The sequence below is a fragment of the Sturnira hondurensis genome, unplaced genomic scaffold, assembly GCF_014824575.4.
Source record: "Sturnira hondurensis isolate 20B ecotype Veracruz unplaced genomic scaffold, ASM1482457v3 Scaffold0013537, whole genome shotgun sequence".
NCBI lineage: Eukaryota > Metazoa > Chordata > Mammalia > Chiroptera > Phyllostomidae > Sturnira > Sturnira hondurensis.
In genome coordinates, this window is record NW_028086168.1 from 2,407,540 (window position 1) to 2,426,824 (window position 19,285).

General features: G+C 42.4%; 2 protein-coding genes across 3 annotated transcripts in view; one reads left to right on the forward strand and one right to left on the reverse strand.

Annotated features, from left to right (window-relative positions):
• The window catches only part of ANKUB1 (ankyrin repeat and ubiquitin domain containing 1), a 39,538-nt gene that overhangs the window by 4,622 nt on the left and 15,631 nt on the right, over positions 1–19,285 (forward strand). The window contains exons 3-4 of one of the 2 annotated variants that reach the window (XM_037061837.1): positions 5,761–5,977; positions 16,763–16,877. In XM_037061837.1, the coding sequence (XP_036917732.1) occupies positions 5,761–5,977; positions 16,763–16,877 (332 nt within the window). The remainder of the gene's footprint in view (positions 1–5,760; positions 5,978–16,762; positions 16,878–19,285) is intronic. The other variant, XM_037061838.1, reaches the window with a different exon arrangement.
• TMEM60 (transmembrane protein 60) lies at positions 2,138–4,912 on the reverse strand. Its single transcript, XM_037061790.1, is given in 5 exon segments — positions 2,138–2,313; positions 2,316–2,400; positions 2,402–2,569; positions 2,572–2,651; positions 4,810–4,912. Coding segments are annotated over 5 exon segments (579 nt in total). The 3' UTR covers positions 2,138–2,170.

Here is a 19,285-nt window from a genome sequence, read left to right on the forward strand (position 1 = left end):
TTCTTTGGCAAACATCTCCAGGTCCTATTAACGCAGGAGTCAGTCCTGCCATTCACTGTAGATGCTGCAGCAGTTCACTGAGCTCCTGCAGGCCCTGGGGTGAGGCGCTGCCAAGGCGCAGGCAACTGTCAACATGCAGACATGCTGTCGCATTTGCCTCCTTCATTCTAACTGTTATGTAGAAACTGTTGCTTCATTTTGTTCATTGTGGTCACTGAGAAGCTGGAACAGTATCTGGCACATACTAGGCTCTTCATAAATATGTGTTGAAAAATTAATTGATAAAGACCTTGAGCCCTGGCTGGTGTAGCTCAGTGGATAGAGCACCGGCCAGCAAAACAAAAGTTGCTGGTTCAATTCCCAGTCAGGGCACATGCCTGGGCTGTGGGCCAGGTCCCCAGTAGGGAGAGTGTGAGAGGCAGTCACACACTGTTGTTTCTCTCCCTCTCTTCCCCCCTTCCCTTCTCTCTAAAATAAATAAAGAAAAGACCTTGAGAGATCAAGTATGAGAGTTAACAAGAAAGGATGTGATTGTTATCAGAAGCAAGTGCTAAGATGCATTTCAGAGTTTAGATTCCCTCTCTCACTCCAGCATCCTTCCTCTCCCTCCAACCTGAAGACAAGGTCCTCAGGTAGCCTTGCCCTTTTCCTTGTCCAGAATCAGGGTTCCCAGCTACAACACCAGAAATGAACTCTGAATTTCAGCAGAAATTGGGCCGTTCACAGTCTGACAGGAAGACTGGGGAATCTAGCTATGAGTGCAGACAGCCAGAAACAGTTTCTAAATCATGCCCAGAACTAGTCCACAAAGGCTATTGCCGCAGCACCCCTGAGCCCTTAAAGCAGGCCCTGGACACTGTGACAGCCCCGCTGCCAGGCCAGGAGTGCTTCAGATCTGCCACTGCAGGGTGCATTCCATCTCTGAGGCTTCTATGCCTTCCTGGCTCCTAATCCTATGTCCGGGTGGATGGGTAGGCTCACTGGGGGCTCCCAAGTCACAGGTCCAGCCCTGCTGCAAAGTGGGCTGAGAAACTACTGTCTGGCAGGTTGTGTTTTCTAAAAAAGTGTGAGATGGGCTCAGTCTCCCTAACACTCTGCTGGTTTCCTGCTTTGTATCACTACACTTCCACCAACCCATGCAAGGCAGGGCTAGGTTAAAACTTAATCTTTTCTTGAATCCTTGGAATGCTGTTTTAGTGGCAAGAAATTAAGTTAATTGCAGTACCATTGAGTAGGTGTCTATCAGACAAGTTGAAGAAGTTTGAGCTATATTAGTTGGTATAAAACTGATTCAAAATAACATACATTTAAGCTTTTGAAAGGCACTCAAAATGCACAGTACCAAAATTCAGGAGACATATCACATGTGAATTTAGATTTTAAATATACTTTTATACACAAAAACATGTACAAATATGTTCCTTTTTATTTTTTATTTATTTACTTTTACTTTTATTGTGTATTTTCCACTACTATTTATCCCCCTTATGCCCTTTTCCACCTCCATTCAGCCTAAACATGCTTAAAAAATGCATCATTTGTAAGTGAAAGTACATTGTAAAAAATGGCTATCTCTTCTAAGATAAGTCACAAAAAATAGTATGTGAAGACTTTGCTGAATCCAGTGCTGTGTCCTAGACACCCAGCACAACTTCTCCGGGATGACTATTATACCAAGAGAGAAGTTTATGAGGTTTAGACGTGTATGAAAACATCTCAACTTGATTCATTCAATTCAACAAAAATAAACAGTATTTCCTCTTTTGGCCTACTCTGGGATAGTTGGGGGAAATTTCTGTTTATTTGGTGCTGCAACTCCAAGACAGCAAAATATGAAAAAGCAGAACTTGTGAAAAAAACACAGCAGTGTTCAAAATTTACATCAACTGTTTTCTTTCCATCTGCTTCTCTTTAACTTTTCCTATTTTATTGTCAATACCCATGTGTGTATTTATAGTGAATTGCATTTTTGTTTTATTAAGATCCAAGACAAACTTTATTTAAATAGGGTCAGTAAAGATCTTCATGACTCAAATATTGAACAATTAAGCTTTGGGTTGACTGGAAGTCGATGATTCACCAAGACTGCTTTATGGAAGCAGTGTAAAACTACATTTGGTATTCTTCTCAGTTGCTGGGTATTCTTCAAGCTTGCAAAGAGTCAGATGCTTTAATGATGACAGCTTGTTGTACAGCAAGAAAATAAGATGATGTCCTTAGAAGTCAGTCTCTCACACACGCAAAAAAAGATGTTATAGCCAAGCTCTAACAAAGCCCCTGCCAGTAAGGTCCAAAAAGAAATGAAGACATAGACAGATTTGGGGCAGTGAACTGTTCCAGTCTAGCCCACGGTGCGAAGCAGAAGGTTAAATTCAGTAACATTGCAATGACGTACCAGTTTTGGTTTTTTGTTTTTTTTTTTAATATTGTGTGATCCAGGTCAAGGGTCAAAGCCAGACTTACATTGCCCAGCCATTTTCACAATCAGGATGAACAGAAATATATCGGTTATCCAGACTGGAATAAATATGAGAAACCAGTTCCAAGGTGCCTTCTCATCCAGCCAACATGATCAATAGCCACCAACATGATGAACAAGAGTAATGCGAAAAGCCGGGCGAGTAGTACTCTCTCTGCCAAGGATATTCCCACTTAAACAGTTTAAAGAGGCTGTTGCAGAGTCAAAAAATGGGAATATACCTGGTTTACTTAGCTAGCAGATGCTTCACGCCGCAGGAAGGCTTTTTCTGTGCTGGTCTCCTTTCTTGGCCAAAAGACGTCGTAATAAGATGAGGGACTAAACTGGCCGGCCACACCACTAGCCAGAGAGCCAACAAGGGTCTTCAAGATCAGGGAATTTGCCACATTTGATCTTTGGCCTATTCCACACTTTTTCCCCCATTGAATCCAGAATCCATCATATGGTAATCAAGAAAAAGAGCTCAGTTCCGCCTCCCCAAGCAACTTTTGTATTTTGGGTAGAACAAATCACATTTGTATTTTGAAGACAACAGTGGAATGACTTCCACAAAATATATCTATGTATTTGTTTTTTATTAAAAAGTAAGAAACTAGCATGGCTGGTGTGGCTCAGTGGATTGAGTGCCGGCCTGCAAACCAAAGGGTCACCAGTTTGATTCCCAGTGAGGGCATATGTCTGGATTGCAGGTCAGGTTCTCAGTGGGGGGGCACACTAGAGGCAACTACACACTGATGTCTCTCTCCCTCTCCTTCTCCCTCTATCTAAAAATGAACAAACAAATAAATAAAAATCCTATAAAAATAAAAAATAAGAGGTAAGAAACTTGGCATACTTCCTACATTGGTGTCTTGGTTTGTTTGTAAAAGGGAAATATCTAATTCTGCATATGTCCAACAATGATTTGTATTTATGTTGTTTATTTAATAGCATCTGGCTTCTTTGGGTACAACTATGAGTGTTGCTCATTCTGAATATTTGGAAAAGGATATGATACAGACAAATAGACTACTTTTCTTATGTAGATGAGTTAGCAAACTGCTATTAATCAGCATCTACCTGCTCACCCCTCCATATAACCAATGTGAAATACATATACATATATATATATTTACATGTATATAAATATATGGTTATTTGTACTCTGAGATGCACCTTTCAAACTTATTGCTCTAACATTATATAGTAGATGATTAGCTGTTAAGAGTGATGTGGGCCTTTACCACTCTGTACATTACCCATTCAATTATAAACATAAATTAGTACCTATACCAAGGGTTGAAGAAAAATCAGAGTAATCATTAATGAAATAAAAAACAATGATTATATCAAACATAACCTCTCTCTTTTAGCTTTTTATTCCATTTTTTGAATTTTGTTAAATTTATTGGGGTGACATTGGTTAATAAAATTATATAGGTTACAAGTGTACAATTCTATAGCATTGTTCAGTTTTCATGAGAATTTCTTCCTGCCCATAAATATCACATGGATTAGGATGAGCACATACTTGCTTTAATGCCGCCGTAGGAAAGCAGGAGCACGGTGAAAGAGAAAGGGTGAATCCTATGTCCTTCAAATTTGCATAGCGTGGATTTAGGAGAAGCTACTGAGAAACATTTTCCCAAGCACCTCAGACTCAGGGAGCAACTCAGCTTGCTGGGTGGCTGGTGCTCAGGGGAAGGGAGCTGGAACCCGCTCCCGGTGATGTGAGTCAGCAGAATGGACCCTGGATTAAAGCACTGCAGCCTCAACTGAGAGGTTTTCTTAGGCTCCGCCGAGAAAGAAATGCCAATCAGCCATAAAGTAGGCAATAAAGAGCTTTATTGGGGTTTGTACACCCGGGCGAGGTTCCCGCAGTCTGCAGGATGAGGCCGGGAGAAGTCACACCCAAGCAGGGAATGTCATGGGGTTATATTTTCGTTGGCTCCCCCTGGAAGCTGGGGATTGGTGCCCTCTGAACAAAGCAGCAATACAGCATTGGTGGTCTCTTCCTCGGACTCGGGTTACTGTGAGGATGTCCATCTTGGCAAAGTCCAGCCGGAGCTTCCTTCTATCCCCGCCCACCCTAACATAAACTTTCATCAATAACATTACTCCTTACTTTGAAGTTTCTTTCGAAGAACCTCTCCTTGGAGGTTCTTCTGAAGAGATCTAATGTTGATTATAGTATGGCAAAGTTTTACCTGGGAGGTGGGGAATCAATTTAGTGTTTTATAAACCTAAGCAGGGCGGGGCCCCTGGAGAAACCAGAGATGAATTTTAATGAGAAAAGGATGGGGCTGGAGACAGGAGGGACAAGAGAGTGGTTACTAATGGAGCAGAACCACCTTGAGAAAACTGGAGGACAGTTGCTGGCTCCTTCATTTTGCTCAAGGCCCCTCCCTGAGAGTGGGTTACCAGGGCACTTGGTGGCAGCTCTGTGACCCACATCCGCCAAGCTGATCACAAAGCATCACAGAAAACTGTGACTGACCTGAATCTGCTAAAGAGGAAGTAAAGCCAGTTTTATTTCTTTGTTGTTAGAAAAGTGGAAATGTTAATCATCTTCCCCTCCCTACCACTTTCCTATTTTCCCCCATTCACCCGCTTTCAGTTTTAGTTTGGCTTGATTTAACTCTTGCTAACAGAAGGATTAATACTTTCCCCAAACGTTCCCTCTCCACTCGATTTTGGATATTTCAGTTCTACTTGCCTTCCTAATAAGATTACAAAATGAAAACAAAAGGAACAAAGGAAACCTTTTTTCACAGACATTTAGAACTTCCTGTTTGAAATAATAAACATAAATACATATGGTTTCTTTAAGGTCCAATGATACAGACAATGAAGAGCATAAAATGGAAAGCAAAATCCGCCCCGCCCACACACAGCCTGAACTCAGTTCCATGCCCCAGAGGTAACCTCCCAGAAAGGATTTTTTTTTAAATGAAGGTTTAGAATCCATAGCATTTCCAAATGAAAGTGCAGCACAATGGAGGGGTTGTTTTGAGACTAACACAGCGCGGATGTTATCAGCACTGTGTGTGTGGGCCTGTAGACTAAGAAGCAAGAAGGCTCTCAAAGCCCTGCCAGGTCTCCTTCACTCTTCTCAGAGCAGGAGCACCCATTAATATCCTCTGACAGAAGAGCAAGACTCAGACCGGAACTCAGGGGACTTAACTGACTTTTGCTTTCATCCTTAGCTAGAGGCACTCAGAGCCACCTTTCAAAATATTTGCCCCTGTCCCAACCTTCAGAGGGTGATTATTCCTGAGTTCCTTCCTTTTCTCTCCCCGCAGAAAGAAGATAAGCCCACTCTCCAAGTGTTCAATGCTGTTACCCAAGAGACGATGCCAATAATGAACAGCGCTTCCCTTTTTTGTAAGAAAGTGTCTGAGCTGAGAACGCTGATATCTTTGAGAAGTGGCTTCCCTGTGAGTGTCTTCTGTCTCCGGACCCCAAGAGGACTGGAGATGTATGACTGCAACACCCTCAGGGACTATCAGATTGACATTGGTACTGCCCTCTACCCTTGATACCAGCTACTACTCAGCACTTCTTTGATACCAGATTCACAACAAATGGAGGAGTTGTTGCTAAACTAAAATCTCTGAAAGAGTGATATAGATGGAGATTAGCAACAACCCTCTTTGGTGTCTGGTTCTGTAGACTAAGACGTAAGAAAAGTCTCACAGCCCTGCCATGTCTTGTTTTCTTTACTCAAAGCAAGAGGACTTAATATTTTCTCAGGGTAGAAGAGCAAGTTTGTAATTTCCTCTTTCAAATATATTTCAAGCATATATAAAATCAAGTTCAAGTACATACTCTTTTTCCTCTTTTTAGCACAACTGGTAACATGATAAACACTGTTCTGAGCCTTGCTTTATGCAATCTCATTTTAAAATATTATTGGTTATATTAAACAATCTTTTAAACAGGGTGAGGCCAGTACGGTGCTGGTCAAATAGCTGCCTCAGTGAGCTGATCTTTATTTACTCTTCATGGCAGTTGCGACCTCCTTTTAAATACTGTCCTTCTAGCCCTATACCAGTGAGACAAGCTCAAAGGACTGCCAGGTTTGTTTAACCATATTGGAAATGGTTCAAACCTTGTAGAGATTCTTGATTGAGGTGAATGGGTCTTTGCTAACAATTGGCACATTTTTAAGTAACGTGCTGTAACATTTGTTGCAATGGAATTTGAGTTCTTCCAACTTATAATAGGGCTTTGTAGACATTCTCGAGTGAAGCAGTTTCGCTCTGTATAATGCTAAATTTGCATTTTTGTTACTCCTCCTATCATACTTGCTTATTCTTTTATGTTATTTTTAATTGAGGCTCTCAACACTTTGACATAAATGATCCCCGTTATTTCTCATATTTATTTTTGCTGTAATTTAGGATAGTGCTTATTTGACTTTTCCAAAATTTACAGTTTAATATACTCTGAATACCAGTAAATAGTATTTGCTTTATGAAGCCCATTATTATCAAAAATGGAAACCTGGTTTTCCCAAGTTGTTTACAGCTCTAGCTAAATTCACTCCTGGGTCAGAGTACACTTTTCTAGTATAAACAATTTATTTTCTATTTTAAAATATTTTTTTATTTTTCAATTACAGTTGATATACAATATTATATTAGTTTTAGGTGTACAACCCAGTGAGTAGGCATTATGTAACTTACTAAGTGATAAACCCAATAAATCTAGTACCTATCTGATACCACACATAGTTATTAAAATATTACTCCTGTACTTTACATCCCCATGACTATTTCTAACTGTCATTTGTTCATCTTTTTTTTTAATATTTTATTTACTTATCTTTAGAGGGGAAGGGAAGGAGAGAGGAAGAGAAACATCAATGTATGGTTGCTTCTCGTGCATCGCCTGCTGGGAACTGGCCCCTGCCGGGAACTGGCCTGCAACCCAGGCATGTGCCCTGACTGGGAATCGAACCGCGATCGTCTGGTTCGCAGGCCCACGCTCAATCCACTAAGCTACACCAGCCAGGGCTGTCATTTGTTCATCTTAATCCCTTCACTTTTCTCACCCATCCCCTCAGTGCCCCTCCCATCTGGCAGCATCAAAATGTTCTCTGTATCTATAGTTTCTTTCTGTTCTGCTTGTGTATTTATTTTGATTTTTAGATTTAATTATTGATAAATATGCATTTATTGCCACTTTATTATTCATATTTTTTCTCTTTTTCTTAAGGAAGACCATTTATCATTTTATGTAATACTGGTTTGGTGATGATGAACTCCTTTAGCTTTTTTTTTTTGTCTGAGAAGCTCGCTATCTGTCCTTCGATTCTAAATGATAGCTTTGCTGGGTAGAGTAATTTTGGTTGAAGGCCCTTGCTTTTCATCACTTTGATTATTTTATGCTACTCCCTTCTGCCCTACAAAGTTTCTGTTGAAAAACAGCTAACAATCTTATGAGAGCTCCTTTGCAGGTCACTGACTGGTTTTCTCTTGCTGCCTTCAAGATTCTCTCTTTTCTTCAACTTTTGTTAGTTTTAGTATGATGTATCTTGTGTTCTCTTTGTGTTTATCTTGTTTGGGACTCTATACTTCCTATACTTGTATGTCTATTTTCTTCACCAGGTTAGGGAAGTTTTCCATTGTTATTTTTTCACATAGATTTTCAATTCCATGCTCTCACACTTCTGCTTCTGACACCCCCATGATGCAACTGTTAGTACACTTAAAGTTGTCCCAGGGCTCCTCGAGCTAGCCTCATTTTTTTAAATTCTTCTTTCTTTTTGCTTTTGTGATTGGGTGTTTTTTGCTTCCTTATATTCCAAATCACTGATTTGATTCTCGGCTTCATATACTCTACTGTTGATTCCCTGCAAAATTAGTCTGCATTTCTGACTGGTTCTTTTTTATGGTTTCTGTGTCCTTTTTCATACTGTTGAAATTCTCACTAAGTTCCTTGGGAATCTTTATAACCATTATTTTGAACTTTGTTTCTGGTAGTTTGCTTGCCTCCATTTAATTTAGTTCTTTTTCTGGGGATTTCTCCTGTTCTTTCATTTAGGATCTGTTTCTTTGTTTCTGCATTTTGACTGCGCCCCCACATTTGTTTCTATGAATTAGGTAGAGCTGCTACTTCTGGTCTTTGTAGAGTAGCCTTGTGTAATAGGTATCCTGTAGGGTCCAGTGGCACAGCCTCCCTGATTACCCAAAGTGAGTGCTTCAGGTGAGCTGCTTCCCCCAACTCCAAGTTGGTTGTGTACAACCTCCTGTTGTAGTTGAACCTGGACTGCTGTTAGCACCTCAATGGGAAGGATTTACTCCCAGGCTGATCAATTGCAAGGACTGGCTGCAACCACCAGAGAGGATCAGATGTGCAGAGGCCCACTACATGAAACACGACTCACTTCAGCAGGGCTTTGGTGCTCACTGAGTCTACCTCCTGGATGTGTTTCTTATGATTGGGTGGCGCTTCAGCATGGCCTGAAGCTCTCTACCAGGTGTACTGGCTCTGGGGCCTCCTGGGAGGAACAGGTTAAGGTCAGCCACCACCTCTGTCCTGCCCAGTTCTACCTGGCGTGAACTACAAAGAGATCTGCAGATGGCTGCTACTTGTGCTGGGCTTGGAGGTGTCCAGGCAAGTACAAGCTGCAAAACAAGGCTGGCTCTGCTAGTGCTGGACCTGAGGCCACTTAGTGAGAGGTACAGTGCACGCCAAGGCCAGATGCTGCTTATTTGCAATTTATGAAACTTTGAGACATTTTAGGGAAATCTTCAGCAGAAGCCAAGGCAGGCAGTTTGTATGGAAAAGCCATTGGAAACAGCTTGGTTAGGTCTAACCAAGTTGTGTGGGGCAGGGTCTCAGGAAATTTCCTGGGCACGGCTAATGGTGTTAGGTAGATGGATGCTCAGATATGGTGCCTGTCTGCCTGTCTTGTATATATATAGGTGGAGATGGGGCATCTAAGAAAAGGAACAATGGCCTCTGCCAGCACTTTTGTCTGGCGGAAAGCTGTCCCTCCATCTCTTGCCCTGATGCCAGAAAATTAAGTTCCTCCCTGCATATCCCTGGTGCCTTTTGAGCTGCTGCCTCAGCACTGTATTTCAGAAGGAGTGAGTCTAAGTCTGTGCATGGGCCCTTTAAGAGAAAATGCCTGGGATTCCAGGAATCTTCTCCTCATTTAGCCATGCTCCCTGCTGGTTTTTACAACCAAAACTTATGGGCACTTCTCTTCCTGGCACTGAAACCTTGGGCTGGGAGGCTTGGTGTGGGGCTGTGACCCCTCACTCCTCAGGAGGGACCTCCAAAGCTGAGATATCTTTTCCAACTTTTATTTGCCACAAGTGGTTGTGAAACCAGTCTGTTTCATGACAGACTGGTTTCAATGACCAGTCTGTCAATGACCAGACCACCATTGGTTGTTGTAATGACCACCATTCAGCTAGATTTCAAGTGGTTCTAAACAATGGTTGTTCTGTAGTTCAGTTGTAATTTTGAGGTGATAACTTTTAACAATCCAGTATTAACAAATTCCACTGGCAATGGATGGGACAAATCTGAGAAATTCAGAAAAAGGAGACTGAATGTCATGCTGGATCACATTAAAGAAGAGGGAGATACCAACGTTCTGCCACTAGGAGAGTGGTGGTGAACTTGGGAAAAGAAATTTATGCTTTGGGTTCTAAATTTTAGATATAAGGAAACTCAGAGAGTACGTGTTCCCCCTGTAAGCTATTTAGCTTGTTAGTGGCCAAGCTGTAAGTACAACTCCACAACAAACATGGAGCTAGGGCTTGAGTGATGGCTGTGTTAGCAGGTGTTGCTTGATGTCCTGCCAGTGGAATTGTGGGTGAAGCTCTGAGTGGTGCTTTCCTTGGAGAGCAAATAGAGAGGAACGTGTCAAGGGTGAAAGGCCAGTGCTAAGGACACCCTTAAGTTAGGGCAAGTAGACGGGAGTCAGGAAATGAGACACAAAAAGCTGTCAGAGTTGAGAGGAGAAGTGGACTTTGCATTGCTACAGGTGACAAGGAAGAGACAATTTTCAGGATGACAGAGAAGGCCCAAAACAATGTCTAAGAAAAAAACTTTTGATTTGGCTTAAAGGTCATTGGTGAACTCAGAGTAGTTTCAATGAAGTGGATGGAGAGACAGTAATATTGCAGCAGTTATAAAGGAGATAGTAATAAGGAGATTAAGGGACTTTTTTGGTGGTAGAATATTTAATGATTAATTTATCAAGAATTTATCAAAACTAAATATCCCTTAATTGTGATATTGTGACTTGAGGCCTAGTGACACATTACATAGGCACACACACAACACACACACAAACATACCTTCTCTCGTATCAACCTATAAGGGACAGATGGTCATTCTAGTTCCATTTCTGGCGCCTAAGTTTCAGTCTGGCCCACATTTTCCTCTTACTTATCTATGTTCTTGCTCACTTGTTATTCCATCTATATTTTTATATCTTTTTATAAACCAATATTAATCCTTTCTGGAACAAGATGTGCCTAAATAAATGGGCGAATGAATGAATGTCCTTTATTTACAGGGTGATGCCATTGGTACTTTCCACTGTAAACACCTCATGGCTTGTACTCATGGCCAGCCTGAACACAGTGCATCTGAGAGATTGTTCTAGCAGCAGGCTCCTGGCAGTTCAGAACCTGATATTTGGGCTGGTCCCTAGGTCTCCCTCCCTCTTCTTGGTCCCTCTACTAGGCTCCCTTTGGCCCCCTGGGGATCTGCTGTGCCATTTTGATTCCTTTTACAAATGAGGCTGGGAGAAATTAACTGACCTGCTAAAGGTCATGCTGCTAATAAATTGTAATCATATACCCAAGACTGGCTTGTCTCCAACAATTTACACTGCCAATCCAGCATCCTTTGTGTGTGCCTATTTTTATTGGTGCTTTTTAAGTTCTGATCAATGTTTTGTCTCTCATTAGGAGAAATCCAAACGAGAAAAATGGTTTCTACATTAAAGAATAAAAAGCCCAAGTCATAAAGGCAGGTATTGACTTCAGAGTATGGATGAGGAATCCAGAAACTTGAGGTACAGGGACCATGTGAAGAGAGCTTGGATGTGATTCCTTAGAACAGACACTCTTGCTCACACCTGCTTTTCTGTGTGGCTTGGGCATGGAGGATGGATAGGTTTGCAAGCAGAAAGTGAGTGGACTTTCTGTTTGTTTTGTAAATATTGGGGGTCCTCTTAAAAATAATCCAACATTAAAAAGAGAGAATTAGAAAGCTCATATAGTGAGAGGCCCTGAAGCTTAAGACTCATTAGTTTTGCTTTCACTTCAGTTGTAGATTTTAATTGTATTTTCTGGAACAACATAGCATTATTCAAGTAAATTTATATTTCCCAACAGAATTCCTAAACTTATGAAGGAATTTAATGGGTGACAAGGGAGGCATCACAAATTGGTTGGGGTGGATTAGCCAATAAATGGTGCTGGTTAACTTGCTTAGAAATTCTCTGGATAAATAAAAGTTGAGCACTGAGCATTCAGAGAAAAAAACATCCATTTTAATCTTTGTTTTTTTTTGGAAATTAGGACTGTTTTATTGCAAGGAACTGAAATTGATAGTTATAACATTTGCTGCTAGATAGGGAATTAAAGCAGAATAAAATACAGGGCTTGATGGACGTACCCTACTGTTAATGAGGATTTAAAACAGATAGCAGTCAAGAATAAGAAAAGAAAAGAAATTTAAAAAAAAAGACAAGATAGAGAAAAAACAAAAAATAAATAAATAAAAATAAATCATGTAGCTTTCACTGTAGTTTTCAGAATCAGGGCTCCTCAGCAGTGGACAGGTTGAGCCAGGGACAGCTAAGTTCCTGAGGTGAGGCAACCACTTAGAGGACAGATGGGCCAGGAAGAACCCACATATAGTTATTTAAGTCCTGCTAGTGGGCATCCTGGGATAGGCAGGTCAGTCTGCAACTGGCAATTGGTAAGATTGAGAAAGGCAGAAGGTGAGCTTCAGGGAGATCCATCAGGGACATGGTGGTTGAACCATTTACGACTGTAACAGAGTTTCAAGGCAGTAAACGAATAAATGAATGAATGACATAACAGACAAAACTAGACAAGCTGATGGTTGACAGCAGGTAAGAGAAATCTGACCCCAGAGATGGGAGTTCAGAGTAGGAGCTTCAGAATGGAACCTCAGTTCTAAAACCTGAAAGGATACTGGAATTCATCATGTTCCGGGGCACAGAGTGGGGGCTTGCTCAAGAGTAAGGCAAGATCGTGGAACGGGGAACACTAACTTTCCACCAAACCTCTGACCTACTGGCCCGGAATCTTCACCTATTCCCTCCTATGGAATTAAAATTGTTCCCCAGGCCCGGGGCTATGTGGCCACCGCTGTGGAGGGCCAAGGAGGCAGCGGTACAGTGCCAGGCTGAAGCTTTCCAAGCTCACCTGTGAGTGATCTCCACAGCAAACTAAAAACATAGTAAATCATTTAAGTCGAGCGAGAAAATGAATGCACTTGGACCAGTGTTTAAAGTCCTTTGTTACCAGTGCTACCCATGTAGGTCAAGCATTTCATAAGAAAGTTTAAGTACAGCAAAGCGGGTTTAGAGAAACTAAGTCTATTATGTCGAGGGTGATCCATAGTTTAGAAAATGTTTATCAAAGCATTTCTGCAGCATACCTGCAGAACCACTGCTTGGTCTCCACAGAACAATTCCCTGATTCTCCAGCAACAAAGAGTGGGCTCTGCTAGCGAGGCCAGATTTGTGAGGGTGGAGGGAGGTTGGGGGTGAGGCCGGTACTGTAGATGCTGCTCTGTGAGTAAACAAGCACAGCAAAGGGGAGCCAACCCACAAAGGAGAGTGAGGCCACGCTCAAGGAATACGAACCACAGTAAAAAAGTAACAGAGGAACAGTCCCACTTCAAGATTATAGGTTATAATATAGAACAGCCAGAAAGGAAAGGATAAGCGGAGAGAACTTAAACTTAGCCGTGTGTCTGTCCATGGAGTGGAGGCAAGAAGGGGAAGAGAGGGAACTAGAGAGAAAAAAAGAGAAAGGCAAGTGAAAGGAGGTGGCTTTCTAGGCATTAGATAAGGCCCCATAGACGTAAACTACAAGCCAAATCTACTCCCAGTTTGTTGAGTAACTTCAGGCAACTCACCATATCTTTGGGTCTCAGCTTCCCACTCTGTAAAAAGGGGAATTGAGCGTGCTGGTCTTTCAGTCTTCAGCATTCTGTGACTTGAAGATAACTGGTGTTAGGATACCCCAGAGAAGAAAGTAAGCATGTTTAGAAGTTTTGTATGCCTCCAAAATGCTGATGAGGTTGACTTCCCTCATTTTCTTCCTCCCTTCCTTTTTATCTGCAAGTATTTATTATGAACCTACTATGTGTCTGAGCCTACAGACATGTATAGGTAAGCCCCCCCCACACACACACACACACCGGCTCCTACTGCCAAAGCCATCACATTAATTGAAGGCAGCTGATCCACAGGCTGTCCAATGACATCATCTCTCACAGCTAAGCCAATTAGATTCTGTTTGGAGACAAGTATGACACAGAGGACAAGAACATGGGCACAGGAGCCTGATTGCCCAGGTCCAACTCCTAATTGCACCACTTACTGGGTATGAAAAACCTGGGCAGATTACTTAATCTCATAATGCCTCAGTTTCCTCAGCTGTCAAATGGAGATGATATTATAACCACTTGGTGCTTCTGTGAATTTTTAATCAACTTATTCACGTAAAGTACTTAGAACAATACAAAGAATATAATAAGGATTTGATGAATATCAACTATTCATATTTAATGTTATTATTCATTATTATAAGTCTTGCAAATTCAAATTGGGAAATGTAGAAAGATAAAATTGGTTATCAGTAGTGGCAGAAAATGAAAGGTGTCATGAAATAAGTTTGGGTCATGAGAAACTGATGTTTAATGCATGCCAAAGTTGTGATGGGGCAGAAACTGTAAGCAGGGTAGCCGGTGGGTAAGGAAAGTGAGAAGATACACAAGACACAGAGGGCACAAGGGATTCTGGAGCCTCGGTTCCTTATGCACATCATTGCCCGTCACTGTCTCAGTGACACGCTGAGACAATAAACCCATTTCATTGAAGGCCTCCTTGCCACCCAAGAGCATGACTAAAACAGAGCCCATGTCCTGGATGAGACATGATGCTTGGACTCAAAGAGTTCTCTATTAGTGTTTGAAAACTAACCACTCCAAAGCAGAATGTATGCTCAACGATAGTTTCAAAGTCTAAGCTATTTGGGGAAGTGAGAGAATGGTGTTGTCAAGCCGGACTTCCTGGAGAAGATGATGCCAGTGTTGCATAATCAACCATTGGTAGGAGGGTGGGGGGAAGGAGCCAGAAAAATTCAGACAGAAGGGGCAGCAAAATAATAAGCCCTGGAGCCAGAAACAGCCTGGGGTGCATGCAGAAGTGCAGGCCAGCCTGCTGGGCTGTTGAGGGTGAGGAGGACAGCACATGCCCAGAATGGATTTGGGGAGTGGGGCGGAGCTTCATTCGCCAACTATTCACTGACTACTCACCATGACCCAGGCACCACTGAGAAAGCGGGCGTAGGGCTGTGCGTGAGTAGCAGGGTTCCTACCCTTTTGAAGCTTGCATTTCAGTGAGGAAAGCAAGCACCATCAAGTTAGGAGAAAAATGTCAAATTTTAAATAGAAATAAGAACTATGCGGGAAAGGAAAGCAGCATAAGAGGATAAAGAATGAGGTGGTAAGAGGAAGGCTATTTTAGTCAGAAGAGGAAATGACATTTTAGCAGAGACCTGAAGGGAGAGGAAGTTTTGTTGGTGCTTCTCGAAGGCGACAGATGATCTCGGCCTGAAAGAGGGTGGAGCTGGTTGAGATGAAGGCAAGGAAACAGAGGTCTCAAACATTTCTGAGATAAACTAGGCAAGGCCTCCGTGACTAGTTTACACAGGTGTAGAGCATGAGAAAAAGGGAGGAATGAAGAAAGCAACTCTGAAATTTCTAGCGTAGGTAGTGAGGAAGGAGGTGGTGCCACCCACTGAGACACAGAAGGCAGGCGGAAAAGCCGGTGGGAAATGAAAGGTGATGAGTTGTCCTTTATAACACCATGAAGGTAGTGCAATCCCTCGGACCTCCATGTCCCTGGCAGGGGGAGTCCGGAGCTGGGGCCTGGGCTGGAGATTTGGACTTGGGAGTGAGCGGCACGTGGGTGGTCAATGCAGCCTTTAGTATCACTGAGACTGCCTGTTAGTCAACCAACAAGTACTTAGTGAGCACTCACCAAGTGCCAGGCTGAGTGACCAGTCCCCAAACCAGCTTTCTTTTTGGTAGGGGCATGAAAAGAAATCCCTATGCAAGTAAAATGATCCCAAGTACTGATGACAGAGGACATGAAGAAGTTGAAATGAGGTCATGGGATGGAGAGTATTTAAGGGGAGGAGGTGGTGGCTGGCTGAGATTGCTTCAGCTGCAGTGGCTGGGAAGGTCCTCTGTGAGGGCAGGATGCTTGAACTGAAAACTGAAAGAGACTCACGCTCCTGTGAGAATCTGGATAAAGGCCCTTGGAAGCAAAAGAAATGATAAGTCTTTACGACCTGAGATGGGAGTGGACTTGGTGTGTCTCAAGAACAGGTGAAATGTCAGAGTGCCCTGGACAGGAGCAAGCTGGCTCTCCTGAGACAGGAGGGTCCCAGGAAGTGGAGAGAGGCAAGGTGGCCAGACTGGGTTTTATCCTGAGGAATGTGGAGAGTGAGCAAATCAGAAGAAGACCAAAGAAAAAAAAGAGTCTTGGAAAACACTTGCCTGTACAACAAAGGGAATGTGGTGACACAGGGTCAGGAGAGGGTAAACGGTGGAGGAGCAGGTGGTAAGTCGCGCAGCAGCGGTGAACATAGTGCAGAATGGCTCCCATTTTGTGAAGCATAGAACAAAGGGGCCGTTCAGTTCCACCACAGCCCACTCATAAGCTAAAGGCCCAAGCAGCCAGCCCATCTGCCCTGCCACGTTTTCTTTACTTTCCTCTTCCAACAGAACAGCTTCAGTTTCACAGTGATGGATACGTCATCCCAGAATCAGTACCCACAGGGCTTTTTGAAAAGATAGCCGCAGAAAGCGTTTCAGCCCGGTCTGCAATTCCTGCGCAGGCCTATGCTAAAAATAACCTCTGTCTACTTATTTACTTTAGGGTTACCTTTTGTTTCCCATCTAGTTCATGCCTCCGTTTGGGGAAAGCTATCTTTAGAGGTTTTACGGATCGCCAAGCCGTAGAGATGGACTGCACTGTGAACTGCCTCTCTTCACCCGCAGGCACAACGCTTCGCCTGGACGTCTGGGATGGATGGAAGGAATTGCTGATGGGTTGTCTCCTTGGACAAAAACTTAAAGTCCAACGCTACTTATCAAACGAAAAGCCGGTACTTAAGTACGGAGATAAAGCAAATACTAACTTAATTTAACTAATTTTTACTAAATTTCCAAAGCACCTGGAGTCTGCAATTCACTCCACGGCTGGTGTACTGCTGCTCCATGCCGATTCCTTTCAGAACGTCTCGGTCAGACATCGTTATTGAGAGACTGGATGGAACAGCGCAGCAGGGATGCCGCAGCACTGACGGCCTCTGGGGATGGATTGCAGTCTGGGTAGATGTTCCTCGGGAAACACTAACTACTTCAGTGGTTGGCCAGTTTGGTTTGGTTATCAGACTTTGAACACCTTTTTTAAAAGACATTGTAATAAGTGTCTTGTCACTGCCACATTCAATTATATTTTTTATCCTCACCCAAGGACATGCCTATTGAGTTTTAGAGAACGGGGAAAGGAGGAAGAAAGAGAGGGAGAGAAACACTGATGGGAGAGAGAAACATCCATCAGTTGCCTCTGGTACCCCCAACCGGGGACAGAACCTGCAACTTAGGCATGTGCCCTGACCAGGAATCGAACCTGCGACCTTTTGGTTTGCAGGACAACATTTCAACCAACTAAGCCAGTCAGGGTACATTCAATTATTCTAAAAACAAACAACAACAACAAAAACCCCACTATTTGCTAATTGGTTAGCTGAAAAATTGGCGGTCTTTTCATAAGCGCCCATGTAAGTTTTCAAACTGCACTTAATACAATATTCATACATTTTCAGAAGTAGAACATGTGTGCCTGAGGCAGTGGAGGTGGGTAGGTTTAGAGAAGCAGGTGAACATTTTAATGTATGCCTGCAGCTTCCCAAATGCTACACTACTACCCTTTTGATTTAAAATCAGTGGTGCTGTATTTTAGAACAGTGCCCCCTTGTGGGTGATTTAAGTATGCCTTCCAGAAGCTGGCATATCCACTAGCGGCTCTAAGGGCTCTGCGAGGTGATAGATTGGAAGCCACCTCTTGCAAGTTTTTAAAATATTCAAATATTTAAAATTAATTTCTATTTGGGGATAGTAATAATTCTTTTTTTAAAGATTTTTATTTATTTGTTTTTAGGGAGAAGGGAAGGGAGAAAGAGAGGGAGAGAAACATCAATGTGTGGTTACCTCTCGTGCACCCCGCACTGGGAACCTGACCTGCAACCTAGGCATGTGCCCTGACTGGGAGTCAGACCTGCAAGCCCTTGGTTTGCAGGCCTGTGTCCAACCCACTGAGCTGCACCAGCCAGGGCAGTAATAATTCTTTTGATGCTCTAAATCCAAAGAAATAGCCCTGCTACACTGTTACTTTTAATAGTGCATATTTATTGAGTACTTTGTGACAGTTATATTTATTGGTAACTTCATACTTTTATGAGGTCAATATTCTTTTATCTTACTTTATAGATGAGAAAACTGATTTTAGGAAATCTGTCCATTTTCACACAGCTAACAAGAACATAACTGGGTATTGGATCCTCTTAACAATGCAACTCTAGTGCTTATCTCCTTAACTACCTCCACTTAATATTTAAATAAAATCTTTAAAAAGTTAAATACAATCTAGAGAATATAAATAATCACACTGAAAAGCTCCTTTTATTTTCTACCCAATTAACAAATATCTGTTGAGCATTTTCTCTATATTACACAAAGCTCTAGGAACGTAGCAATAACCAAGATATAGCCTAGGCTTCCGGTAGGGAAAACAGAAAACAGTAGCCAATTTCTGAAGAAGTGGCATTGCAAAGTGTTTGGGAGTACAAGCTCATATGCCAGGGCTCATATGCCTAGATTCAAAGACCCACCTTCAAGGTTTAGTTGTGTAAACTTGGACAAATTATATAGTCATCCTGTACCTCACTATCCTCTTGTATAAAATGGGAGTGATAACAGTATCTCATAGAACTGTTTTAAAGATTAAATTATCTAGGAATCATAAGGAATTTAGAGAGCTGCCTGGCATATGGCAAGAGGATATGAATGCTAGGTGCTGCTGTCATTAGTGTGAGAAGTGTTAGGGCCTGGGCTCAGAGCCAGACAATCTGAGAATAGATACTATGGAGAACCTAACCGGTCCCAGGGGGTCATCCTGAGAAACAGAATTAAGATTGAGACCCGAAGAGTTGGTACTCAGAGAAATGGTAGAGAGGAAAACAGAAACAAAAACCCCATGTCCCAAAGCAGATGGAACCACATGAACAAAAACCAGGGCAAGAGAATGGATTTTCAAGGCAGTCAAAGAAATTCCACATGGTACATCACAGAGTGAGAGGGGGGAGTAGGCAGAGGCTGAAAATATACAGAAAGGCCAGCTCATGCAGGCCCCACAGGAATGCAAAGGAATTTGAACTTTATAGCATTCAGAAGACATTGCAGCTGGGCTTCAATGCAAGAGACAGAGGCAGGGAGGGAAACAGGGAGATAGTCAAGAGA